General features: G+C 37.4%; 1 protein-coding gene across 1 annotated transcript in view; it reads right to left on the reverse strand.

The window, feature by feature from the left end:
- Positions 1 to 13,348, reverse strand: part of enpp2l (ectonucleotide pyrophosphatase/phosphodiesterase 2-like) — a 40,421-nt gene that overhangs the window by 8,266 nt on the left and 18,807 nt on the right. The window contains exons 12-24 of the mRNA XM_079258559.1: positions 12,386 to 12,494; positions 12,038 to 12,163; positions 11,912 to 11,943; positions 11,637 to 11,764; positions 11,219 to 11,297; positions 10,383 to 10,470; positions 9,754 to 9,929; positions 9,602 to 9,662; positions 7,610 to 7,749; positions 5,284 to 5,425; positions 5,075 to 5,152; positions 3,028 to 3,160; positions 1,924 to 2,077 (exon numbers count right to left, since the gene is read on the reverse strand). Coding sequence (XP_079114685.1) covers positions 1,924 to 2,077; positions 3,028 to 3,160; positions 5,075 to 5,152; positions 5,284 to 5,425; positions 7,610 to 7,749; positions 9,602 to 9,662; positions 9,754 to 9,929; positions 10,383 to 10,470; positions 11,219 to 11,297; positions 11,637 to 11,764; positions 11,912 to 11,943; positions 12,038 to 12,163; positions 12,386 to 12,494 — 1,446 coding nt within the window. The remainder of the gene's footprint in view (positions 1 to 1,923; positions 2,078 to 3,027; positions 3,161 to 5,074; positions 5,153 to 5,283; positions 5,426 to 7,609; positions 7,750 to 9,601; positions 9,663 to 9,753; positions 9,930 to 10,382; positions 10,471 to 11,218; positions 11,298 to 11,636; positions 11,765 to 11,911; positions 11,944 to 12,037; positions 12,164 to 12,385; positions 12,495 to 13,348) is intronic.

Below are 13,348 nucleotides of genomic sequence, written 5' to 3' on the forward strand. Positions count from 1 at the left end.
ACCTTGATGTTTTCATTTGACCTCTTAAAGCACAGAATATATGCTCGTTCCTGCCACAGCTGTGTAGGTTTTGTGCTGGTGTTCAGGCTTATATGTTTAGGGTATTAAAAACATTTAAACTACAAAATTTCCAGCTACCACAAAATTAATATGTCTATAATATGTATGATTTTAATCAATTTGATGTTCATGGTTGAGTTCTTGGTTTTATCTTCTTGTGTGCATAAGTTCCCAACAGTCTTTGTCATCCCAGTGAAACTTGTTTGCATTCTGATGTCCAGACTTTGGCAACATGAAGGAGCCATGTGTCTATTTTTTGGTCTCCATTTAAAAATTAGAAACTGAAAAAAATGATCAAATGAGAATATTTCTGCAACTATGCTGTCCTCACAACACGTGCCTATGTAAAGTTAGACAGCCAGCGAACAAAGCAGCAAATATTTAAAAAAAAAAAAGTTCTCCACACAAGGCTTGCTTTTCTTGTTTCTTACTGAAGATCTTTATGAAATATATTTGCATTTCCATTGTTTCTTTTGTAAAAAGACGAAAGTTTCCCAAGGTACAAGCGTATGAGGGTACATTTAGCGTGTATATGAGCTGCTGCTTTACTTTCATCGTACCAGGCAAAATACGCCAAAGACCTTTTTCTATGTTAAGAGCGCTCACTCGCTCTAGTAATCTAGATATCACAAAGATTGTTTGCAATACAGATGTCTTACGCTGTCTAATTTTCGATTTTAACATATTTAACCCTTTTAAGCATGAACTCATTCTTAATATTTATTAACTATGAACTCTTGTTTTTTTTAACCTTATTTGTGTACATCATGAACAAAATAGAATTAGTACTGTCCTTGGCCAAAAGGCATGACAGCAACCACAGCATCCATTTGAATACTTCTGGTGTACTATGTGGTGTAATAAAAAGATATGTGTTTATTATGTGTAATTATCAGTGTTTTTGTTTCTTGTAAAAAAAAAAAAAAAATGGTACAAAGCACAAAATGAAGAAAAATGCATATATAAATAAATATAAATATCAGGCTCACACAAAAATTCTGGAAAAATATACACCTTGTAATAATGAAACAGAACAATGTCATACAGGTTTTAGTACAGACAGTCCAGGTAAAAGTTTCAAAATGGCCATTTTGGAGCCAATATATCTGGCCTTTTGTTCTCAATGACACCCAGTTAGGGAAACTCAAGCTTTATAAGGTTAACAAAGCTGACTCACTGAAACTGCTTTTATCTGCATTGCTGACGTTTCTCTTTGCCTTTATGCTCTCTCCTGACCTAAGTGTTTATGAGGTCATGTAGCACACAGTCAGCTCCTGCTACAGTCATAAAGAATAACATGTAACTGAGGAACATCTACTTTCATGGGTGGAATGATCTGAAAAAGCAGAAATTGTTATCTGTTACAAGTTTGTTTAAACAAACCTTTGACCATAAACTTTTCCATAAATAGCAACAATAATATGCTCTGATTGTGCTCACATCACTACAAATTTCCCCTTGTCCTGCAGGGAATGACTAACTTTTCATCTGAAAAGCAGCAGAGGTCAGCTGCTAACCATGTCAGAGTTTAACAGTGACAAAGGCAATGAACCATAACAGATTTTAACATTGGACTGTCTTTTTTTATTCTATATTGTAGTCATAAAACATTGATGGAATTAGGTGAAACAGCATTTCCATTGTTTTATCTACTTTTGGATTTGATTTTCTGATTTTTTTTATTTTTTTTTATTTTTTTTTTTTATTAATCTATTTCATGTGTGTCAGCTGAATTAAAATATAGCTAAATGTCCAAACAACTAAAATCATAATAAATCATTTTATTATGTTGGGGGTATTTAGTGTGAATTGAAATTTGTGCCGTGACAGCGCTGCCCCCTGCTGGAATGATTTAGTACTCACATTGCATGCTTCGCTGTTGTCTGGTTTGTTTGGAAGGAGGAAGGAAAAGACCCTGAGCTCTCCATCACAGTCCTCCACCGTCTGGTTCCGCTCCTGACAGCTCGTCACAACGGTGTAGAAGTGGGTGGGCACAGGTGGGCCATCAACTGCGAACCTGGACGCGAAACTCCAGGTCAGAAACACTCAAGTAGAAATCTGCTTTTTTTTTTTTGATGACGGCGGTAGTTTCTGGCAGCTTGCTCTATTTGGCAAGTATTGTGGAAAAACATTATACTTTTATTAATATAAAATATATATAAACAACTATGACTGTTAGCTCAGTTAGCGCTGGGGCTTTTTTCCATCTGTAGTCTTTTTCTTTCACTATGAATTAACTACATAAACAAAATATTTTTTAATCTATTACGCAGATACTGCATTGATTATTTGTTTATTTCTTCCTTAAATTTTGTTAGAGTAAATATGCTGAAACATAACACTATCAGCGTCTTAGAAGGGGAAATTCAGATGGGTTTCTGGATCTCCTGATAGTTGATGGCCTCGTCCTCCTGCAGGGGGAACACAATTCTAAAGTGTATATGTGGATGTATGTGTGTATATATAGGCGGGTGTGTGTGCGTGTAAATGCATATGTATATGCAAATGGATGTAGGTTTTTTTCTCGTTCTTTCTCTCTCTACAAGTTGTTTTCTCTTTCTGTTTTCTTTCTGCCCTTCTTCTATCCTCCTATGCTCTCTAGTCCGGTCCAACAGTGCAAACTCTGTAATATCAACAATTATGCAAAATTAAAATAAAAATAAAACAAGAATCCAGAATGGCAAGGGGAGCTTTATAGCTTTATAGATATAAAGCTCCCCTTTGGCAAAGTAAATTTGCTCAGCAGAATACAACATCCAGACCATCGTTCCGCTTGCTTAAATGCTGGACAAGAAAAAAAAAAAAAAAAAAAAAAAAAAAAAGGGGGAATTCAGTCATTTCCTTTTCAATCATGGTGTTGCGTTCACCATGACCTTAACAGGCCTGTTTGGGCAAAAAAATTCAGAGGCGCATTTTCTAATCATCCAAATATTTCTCCATCCTCACATGATTCTGCAGGGAACTTACTCCTTAATCTCCTCTGTGGTGTCTCGAAGGCCGTCGTAGTTGTTGTCAAAGATAGGTCCCACAAAAACATTGATACCATTATTCTCCTCTGCATAATGTCTCAGCAGCGTCCCTTGCAGGTAACTCCATATTCCTATATAAACACACACACAAATACAAGCTATTTTAGAATACAAATATTTAAGATTGTTCCTAAATCCAAAATGATATGCACATGTCATCAAGACGGTTCTACTTGAAGACACTACATTGGAAAAGATATCCAACAGAAAATGCTGATCAGCTCTCTCTGGTGCATAAAAGACAGCGTTCTGATTTATTGATGAACATACTAAAGAACAGCTTTATCCCCAAAGCGTAGGGATAAAGCTATCTTTTAGCTAATATTACTGTTATGCTTTACTCTTTTTTAGTTTTTAATTTGATTTGAGTTTTCATGCAAATGCAGTTGTTCTTTTTTTTCTTTCATTCTATAGTTAACTAACAGTCTGGTGCGTTGCAGCATGGAAACTCCCACTGCTTGCAGGACTGCAGCTCTCAAGGAGTTCTCCACCTCTGATTTATAACATACAATGTAAGTTGGGCTCTATATCTGTCTGTCTGTCTTGATAGGTAGATATAGATATTTCTTTCATTTGTATGTTTCCACATGACATGTAATTTGTCCTTTAGGATTAGCAGCTTGAGGCAAAGTCCTATAATAAACAAATTTCCAACAATAAAAGTCTTCTTATGTAGATTTATAAACACAACAAAGTTATTTTCTTCAATGTATAATGAGCACATCTCATGCAGTTTTCAGAATTTGATGCCATCTGAGGAGATATAAACATCAGATTTCTTGTTCCTGAATGATTTTAAAAAAAAAAAATGAGAAGACAATATATAAACTGGAATAATAAGATATAACATTTGGCTAATATTTGCTCTGTCAGATCAAAATGAAGAACATATTCAGCATTAACTGTATCTAACCAACAAAAGTTACAGAAAAAAGGAGAATATAAATTATGCAAAATTTTTGTCTTCAATGAAAAGATGAAGCGTACGTTCATTCATTCTGCAATTCAAACCTCTTCTCCCTGGAAATGAGCTTATCGGTACATTTCAAATATGCTTCAAGAATCATGTATAAACCTGCATCTAAGTTGAAAAAAGGTCTCAAATTTACCTCAGTACTTCACAAACAATAGAAGATTTCCATTAATTATATTATGGCTACATTATCTTAATATAGGTGAAACTGCAGAAAACATCAATTCCATCCGAAGATGGAGAAATAAGAAGTTTTGCTGCAAAATGTAAAACCAATAAGAACTTTAAATCTCACCATGAGCAATCGCAGCATTTCAAAAGCAAAGACTTTGAGTCCTGACTAATAGCAGCCAAAACATGCATCTGCTGTTTTTACTTAACCCTGAACTATCAAAAGTATTTTAAAGCCTTGATACAAAACTGTAAATTGCGAAGACCTTCACACACATCTAATAACAATGATACATTATCTATCTGTGCATGAGCCAGCGGTTCAGAGAGTGACTGTTTTGTCCTGATAAGTCCTCTTTTTCCACATAAACAATAGGTATCAGGCTGTCCTCGCTCAGACCTGACATCACCACTTTTCTGTTCTTTGTCTCGTGTGACACCGCTGAATGCCTTTCGAGTAAAGGAAGACAGAATGGACAATTAAATCTATTAGAGCCGGATAAAACAAAACGACTTGGAAAATAAAAACCTCCTTTAAACTCTTATCACTGAAATGTGCCAAAGGTGACTGATTCCTGTAGATTCAGTTATCCATTTTGTACAGATAGGATCCTCAATCCCCACATTTCCTCTGATGTCGCTCATTCATCAGCTTTACTGATGAATGAGCCCAGGCCTAAAGCTGTTCCCACTCTGATATTTTGTGAGAGTCTGACTTGTTTATATGTAATATGTAAGGGAAAACTTTTTATTAAACATGACACTGACAAAACATTCACACTTCAGGTCCTTTTATGACTTGAGGACCTGATTTCTCTTGCATCTTGATGAAAGGACTCACTTTTGAAGGCGGGGTACATGGGAACGGTGTTGGTGATGAGAGAAGCGTCATATCTGGACTCGGGAGAAGTTGCCAGTTCTGTCAATATAAAAATGTAAAATAAGCTTTGAATAACAGTTTGTCTGCTTGAGTGTTTTCAGTTTGTATCATCCATCTTTACACAACTGAGCAGCATTTCATTTCCTTTGCAGATCAAGCTGCAAATTTACCTGGCGGGAAGAGGAAGCCGTGAGTGAGGCGGCTGTTCTGGTTGTAGGTGGTGCAGCTCTGACTTTTATCAGCTGAAACTCTGGGGTCAACTCGGATGCATTTAAAACCAGGTGAAATCTCTGGAACTGGGGTTGTGTCTTCCTGTAAGATGAAGACAGCAAGACAGAGATAAAGGTGGAGTCTGTAACTGTTTAAAAAAAAATTCAGTCTGTTGAATAAAATATTGTCATACATTTATCAGTTTGGTTGGTCTCCTATCTGCTTTTGAACACATCTACAAACTTAAATTATGAGAAATTAAAATAGTAAATAAAACCCTAAATAGGAGTGAAAAGGAGATGCTGTGTTATAATTAGTGCAATGTTCACAGTCAGGCCTGTTTGTGTTTTTGTTAATGTTCATACACAAGTTTTACACACAAGCAGCTGTGTTTTGTAAAAATGTTCCCGTAAACATCAGATAAACATGCACTTTCACAGTATGTCTGTGCACTTTCCATGTTTCTGCTCAGGCTGAAACACACAAGTCACTCACAGGGAACAGCCACACAGTGTGTTGTCAACATGGTCTACTTTCACTTTTTAAAACCTGACACCCATTTTAAATGAATAAAAAGGTTGAGAGTCAGGAGCTGGATCAGGAAGTCTGAAAATTTGCAAGTGACTCAACTCTTGTAGCTACATATCACTGAGTTTATGGTTTCTAGTAGAAATTTTGGCTTTAGGGACACTCAGGCCGGAGTGGGTGAGCAGCTGTGGCTGTTTCATCTCAGAAAAGTACTCATACTAACACAGCTTTTAATAAATTAATAGAAAATCAGCGTAATCTATTTACCTGTTTGTTTGTTACACACAGGTTAGAAGGTAGCATGTTTACAGCATAGGTATGAAATTTTCAGTGCACTGAAACAAAGATTTTAGGATTAAGACGGATGTGATGCTGTAACAGTCATCAGGTGATCATTCAGGGGATTTGATCAGCACTGCTGCTTATAAAGTTCTAAACTATCTGCTATAAGCACATAAAATAAATACAATTTAACCCATAAGAACATATATGATAGTTTGAGAGATTTGGCATCACTTTGCAGTACATATGTTGCTCAAAATCCTGTGGAGCACAACTTGATACTTGTCTTCTGCCTCTTAACAGACACAAGAAAGCAGAAGATTACACTGTAAAAAGTTTGACCTGTGACCTGTCACATGGTAATAAAAGGTGAATATCCCTAAAAAAAAGTTTTTTGTTTTTTTTTTTGTTTTTTTTTTTTATTTACCTTTTGTTAAAGGGACAAATAAAGTCCTCATATTCAAAATATTGGACTTATCTGATCATTTTTTCATGGGTTGGGTCTTTATGGGTAAATGTGGCGAAACTATGACGTCACGCTTGTCAAGGTCAATGAGAAGCAACACCACTGAATCTTGTAATTTCAAAAGCTACTTTAAAGAGGCACTATGTAACCTTCCACCCTTGAAACTTTGTATATTTGCCATCAAATTCTTATTTCAATATGCAATGCAATGCAATGCACACACTTTAAAAACAACAAAGTTAACCAAAGTGCCACAATGTGCAGAATTAAAACTAAATGGGATAAATAACATGTAAGAGGAAATTAAAAGGTAAAATACTAGAAATAAGAGTAAATTATCAATCAAAATAAAATTAGATTAAAAATGACAACTTGTCATTATGTACAAGCCAGCGTAAACAGATGGGTCTTCAGCAGACATTCATAGAGAAATACAGAGGAGGCCTATCTAATATATAAAGGCAGCTCATTCCATAGTTTAGGAAAATGTCTTACATTGCTCTGTGTGAAATGAACATAATGTTTTAACCAACTTTTCTAGGGAACTTAAAGCAAACCTGGTGACACATAGATGTGACTGCAGTGCCCACAAATAATGGATGGTGACAAACAGACGCCACTGAGAAGTTTATCTGACAACAGCATGATGGGGCTTTACACTGTTTGATGCCCAGTCAAAGGCCAAAATTTATTCCAGCATCCCTGATTACTGTTAGTTTACTATATAAACACTTAAATGTTCCAACAAGTGGCACAATTTTAAAAAGTTATGTGATTATTATTTCAAATTAGACTTTCTTTTTTGTTGTTTTTGGCAGATTGCTACATTTTCCACTTCTTTTAATGTCATTTTAGGATCTCATGAACACACACTTACACAGTTACTAACTGTAGTAATTAAATCAAGAAAAACACTTCAAGCTGGGTAATAAGACAGACGGTTAAAGTTTTTATTTACAATGTAGTTTTTTTATGTCATTTTTAACAGTTATGTGGGTGTCCGTGTGTACCTGGCGAGGTAGTGTGTATGACGTCCATAGTGGCATGGCGAGTTCTTTGCTGTATCCACTGATGAACTCCACATGATGAAGAAGACTGTACTGAGTTTCAAACATCACAGCCGGTCGACCAAATGGTAGATGTGTGCTGTCTGGAAACACACACACACAATAAGCTATGATATGCTTGATTTGCATTCTGTATATTCAGCAAGGACGCCAACACACTTCTCAAGGAAAAAATTTAGATGCAAAATTAGTTTTACTTTTCTGTTTCTCTTCAGCCTGTCGTCAATCAGTCTTTTATAAAAGTGGTAGATGTGAAGGCGATGATGTACAAAATTTCCATATTCATCAAACCTTGTAACTTATGGTGGGTCACTGTCCTCTCCCAGTAGAATAGAAATGTTTCTAATTTCAGATCAAGCTAAGCATTAAGCATTCATTTTCCGAACCGCTTCGTTCAATCAATGGTCCTGGGGAGCTGAAGCCAATCCCAGCAATCATTGGGCGAGAGGAAGGGTACACCCTGGAACATGTCACCAGTCCATCGCAGGGCCAACACAGAGACAACCATTCACACTCACACTCACTCCAAGGGACAATTTAGAGTAAATAATTAACCTAACATGCATGTATTTGGACGGTGGGAGGAAGCCGGACTATCTGGAAAGAATCTAGGAGAGAACATGCTAACTCCATACAAAAAGGCGACCTTTCGAGACCACGGGATGACTATGCCCCCTGCTGTCTAGAACTCTGTGTGGAACAGCATCCCAGGTGTGGGACAAGTGTATGGTCCCTCACCAAATGGTTGGTACTTGTTGCTTTCTGTGTAGAGGACCTTTTCTCCATCCTCATTCTTGATGTGATTTTCCCATTTGTAATGATCTATTATAGGTGACTCAGTCTTGTTTTTTTGCTTTTTGTTCTGCTGTTTTTGTGTATCACGCTCCTGTCTCTCTTACGCATTTATTCTTGTTTTCATTTTTCCTCATCCCAAATGAATCATTTAAACAGCTTAACATACACATCACAGTCGCATCACAACCCTTCTGAGGAACCCTACAGATCGTCAAAACATGTCAAGGTCATGAAAATGTTGTCTGACAGAAAAGACAATCAGAAACTTAATAACTGCAGACAGTGTGAATCTGATCAGGTTACAAAGACATATTAGTTGTAAGGCTCTCCCTTTTGTTGAATGGGCAACGCAGCTCAACATGTGAGCAATGCCTCCAAGTATGTGTTCCAAAAAACTATTCTGCTTTTATTCACTGTTGTGCTGCCAGATGTTTGCCAGTTACACATGTATGACTGGCAGCTAGTTTATATACAGACATATCGGGATGAGATTGTGAAGCTTGTGGCGATCCCTTATCTCCAGAATTTGGAAACTATCTTGAGGATAATCGGGCAACTTTCAGACGTTTTGAGTGTGATAAAGGATGAAATGACCTGCTGTGAGTCTTGACTGCAATCCAGTTGAATACTTGCTCAATCAGTTTGGGAAAATTTCTGCTTGAGAAATGGCTCATGTGTTGCAAAATCTGACCAGACTAGAGAGCAGCATGAGGAACAGGAGCTAAGCTGTTGTGGCTGCATATGAATCTTCTACACACGACTGAGATCTCTGTCAGTGTAAACGGAAGCAGAAGTGTAAAAATGGCCAAAATGTATTGTTGTTTTGCCTTGTTCTCCCATTTCTGTGCTAGAGTGCAAAAAATGTAATCCACCAAAGTAACTCAGAACTAAAGTCAAAAGAAATAAGGGACTATTGCAGGGGATTTTGGCACAATTTCTTTCAGCCGTGATCAACACACTTAAGTATTTTCCTCAATAACGTGTCACAAGTTATGCTTTATTGTAAAGGTGCAGAATAAAGCTTCCCAGAGATGTATAATTAAACACCAGCTGGTAATATTAACGAGTAAAAACTACCAACCAAACACAACCTTCCTTTGTTTGGTAATATTTTTATCTTATAAAAAAGTAAAAACTCACTTAAATTGTAGCCTCCATCTGGTGCAGGACTAAAAGCTTCCATGATCTCTTCCACCTTGTTCTGAAACAGGAGAACATAAAAGGTTCATCTATAACACAGTCTGATGAACTTTGCGAAGATTTTTTATGGTATCACTGTCCTGTGCTCTGACCTCATCATCACAGCTGCAGCCCAGATCATGGGTCATGGGTGTGCTGTCAGAGTCAGACGGTGGTGACGGAGGCGTGACTTCCTCCGGCATGGTGGGATGGAATGGTGGGTCTTTCAGCATGTCATTCAGGCTGCCATATGTCCCATTGTTTGGTGCCGGCTTTAATCCCAACAAGTCTGATGTGAAAACAAAGACAACGGTTTGTCGCATAAATCAGATAACATCATCTGCTATTTTAAAATCTAGGAATCCTCCCAAAGCATCAGCAATTAAAAATAACTGTATGAACTTTAATTTATGAAAAGTGTTGCATGCAGACGAGACGGCTACCAAGCCAAAATGATAAAAAGCCTGTTTTCCTCTGTTAAATAGTATGCATGGGTAACTGAGATAATTAAAAGCTTTTCTGCACAGTACAGAGCAGCTGAGAATCAATTAGCAGTTCTTATTTCTTTAGCTGAACAGAACTTATGAGAACAAGAACAAATCTAACATTTTTGTGAACACACACACACACACACACACACACACACACACACACACACACATACATATACACATACACATACACGTACACATATGGGGCTGCACTGTTTCTCATTTTCAAGGCAAAACAAGAGTAATCTCACCACACATGATGTTGTATAATTCTATATTATCAAACTCTGGCACAATTTTCTGAAATTTGAAGCTTGGTCCATGACCCAAAAAGATAGTCTGTAGGGAAAAAAACAGACATGATGTGGAAGTTCAGAGCATAGTGTAATTTTAAAGTAAAGTGTAATTTTATGTCCAACTAATTCTGTAGAAAAGAAGCTGAATTCAATTGAAAGTAATTTTTTAGTATGAAATCATTTCACGCTATTTGTGATCATTTTATTACCAAGGTTAGTCTAACACAGTGGTGCCCAAGTTTGGTCCTTAAGATGTACCATCCTGCGAGTTGTAGATGTAACCCTTGTCCAATACACCTAATTCAAATGAATGTCTCATTATGAGGTTTCTGCAGAGCTGAATTACATGCCTTAGACAGATTTCATCTATTGATTCAATAGATGTTGGAGAAGGTGTGTTGGAGAAGGGATGTATTTAACAGTTGCAGGATGGTAGAACTGTAAGACTGGTCTTTGGCACCCCTGGTGTCCACACAAGTCAATTCACACAGAAACTATTTCTTCATCAAGGAATTTTCAAATAGTGGTGAAACAGAATTAATGTTTATGGTATTAAAACTTTGCAAGAATTTTCCTTTTAGACCTATATATAGATTTGGCCAAAGAATCATAAAGGCCAGCCTTTTTACAATGTGTCATCAAATGTTTCCATTGTCAGCTTGTAGGCTAATCCCACTTGCTAGCATCCAGCAAATTAGATTGCAATTATCATCAGAGAAGATTTCTAATAATCCTTGAAAACTCGACATGGAATCAGAGGGGACATAGTAAAACACTTCATGATACAGTACCCTCATGCTGGTTATCTTGTTGTCAAAGCCATGGTCACCAAAGAAACCACATCTCGTCCTCAGCTTTTCCGGCATTTTCCTGAAACACAAATTTTCAGCAATTAATTTTTTTTTCTGTTTGAGCAGAATCGATTGGAAAGAAACCTTTTCTGATGTGACAGAAAATTGAGAAACGGGATTATTCTTTTACTTCTGGAGCCAAAGTGTGAACAAATATTAACTGCCATTATTGCCTAACTGCCCTCAAGCATTTTTGGACCTAACCAAATGAACCTCAATCTAACAAATAACAGATGGAGGAAGCATTATGATGTGTGGTGTTTTTATTCCTTCATCTACAGTCTCAGTATTAATTAGATGGTGGTTCATGTAGATTCAAACTTAATCTTTACCAGATCTGAAGTATTTCTCGGGTTACCTGGCAATGTGCCACTTCTTCTCCATCAGCAGATGGACATCTTCAATCCTGCGGTTGTTGGCATAGTGAAGTCTCTTAGGTAAATATTGCTTTAGGTACGGCTTGAAGTGCTGAGTTGGCATTTTACACTGAAACGGCAAATATAAAGTTCAGTGACCTAACCTTCCCTTTACTTCCCCCATCAACAGATCAGTGAAGGGACCACTGAATAAACTAGTTAAAACAAAGCAGATAAATTGGGTTTATGTCTGGGCTGACATGTCTGTGTTACTCACAGTGAGGTTTGCAACCACAACTTTTGGGTCATCTGAAAAAGGAGATTGAAAAATTGGAGTTGTTTGTTTCATATTCCAAACACATCTAACACAATCAAACAGTAAAACCAGTCTGTGGTGTCATACATGTGGTGGATTTTGGGTCACGGGGACGTATTCTGCCCAGTGAGCCAGGAATCAGAATTATCTCATCTATGTTGAGAGGATAGCTGCTGAGAAACTCTGTCCTGTCACAGTGGGCCTCTTCCATACCTGTTAAAAAATACAGCCATGTTTCATTTATGAATGCAAGACTCGTAAAATTCAACTTTTAATTTTTTAAAGCATCGACTATATTAATGCCTTCCAGAATGCTCATGTTGAGATGGAGACTAAAAACCTTACGAGCTCATAACTTAAATGTCTATATGTATCTGTCACGTTACTCAGATAAAATTGAATAAAAAACTAAAAATATCAGGGATCATACAGTACCGTGGTCTCCTACAATAATGACATTGACACATCGGTGCAGGTTCATCTGCTTCAGTCCATTCATCAGTTGTCCAATGATGTTATCAATCTCCCTCAGAGGGTTGTCCAACTAAGAGCAAATGACAAATGAAAAACTGGGGTAAATTTAAGACACGATAACTGAAGGCTCCTGCATGCAGTGATTCTCTGCTTTTTGCAGATGATGTGATTTTATTTGCCCAAGCAAGGCTGTGATAAGGTTGCAGTGGTGAGGGCTCCGAAAGGGTCTGATGTGGTTGAAAACAAGCGGAACAGTAAGGTGAGGCTTTACATTTACCAACTAAACTGCATTCCCACCTTTACTTCTGGTCACGAGCTGTGCATGACTGACAGAACAAAATTGCTGCTAAAAGTGGCTTCTTTAGAGACTGCATGAGAAACTTGGCCATCTAGGAGAAGAGGTGGCTTGAGCATTTAGCTAGGATGCCTCCTTGACTCCTCCCCGGTGAGGTGTTACAGGTATGTCCCACCAGGAGGAGGCCCCACAACATGAGTTATTTCTCCGCTGGCCTGGGAACACTTTGAGATTCCCTAAAAAGAACTGAGGAAAGGAATGTTTTGGTTTCTCTGCTTTATATTTTTGCCTCACTGCTGTTCAGCTCAGTGAGATGTACAGTTTCTTTTACTTGCTGTTGTGTTATATTAGGAGTGTCCAGTTCCAGTCTTAAAGGACCACATCTTGTAGATTTTTCATGTATCTCTGTTCCAACACACCTGACTCAAATGAATCGGTCACTGTGTAAAACTTTGACTGTTGGATCCAAATAATGTGAGCCAGGTGTGTCGCAAAAGAGATACATGGAAAACCTGCAGGACATCTGCCCTCGAGGACTGACTTTGGACACAATATGCAAATTGTCTCTATACCAAAAGTGATGACAAATTTCCATTTTTGAGAATAAAATTGACTATAAAGTACTCTGA

Source organism: Telmatherina bonti (genome assembly GCF_933228915.1).
Source record: "Telmatherina bonti genome assembly, chromosome: 19".
In the NCBI taxonomy this organism is placed as follows: Eukaryota; Metazoa; Chordata; class Actinopteri; order Atheriniformes; family Telmatherinidae; genus Telmatherina; species Telmatherina bonti.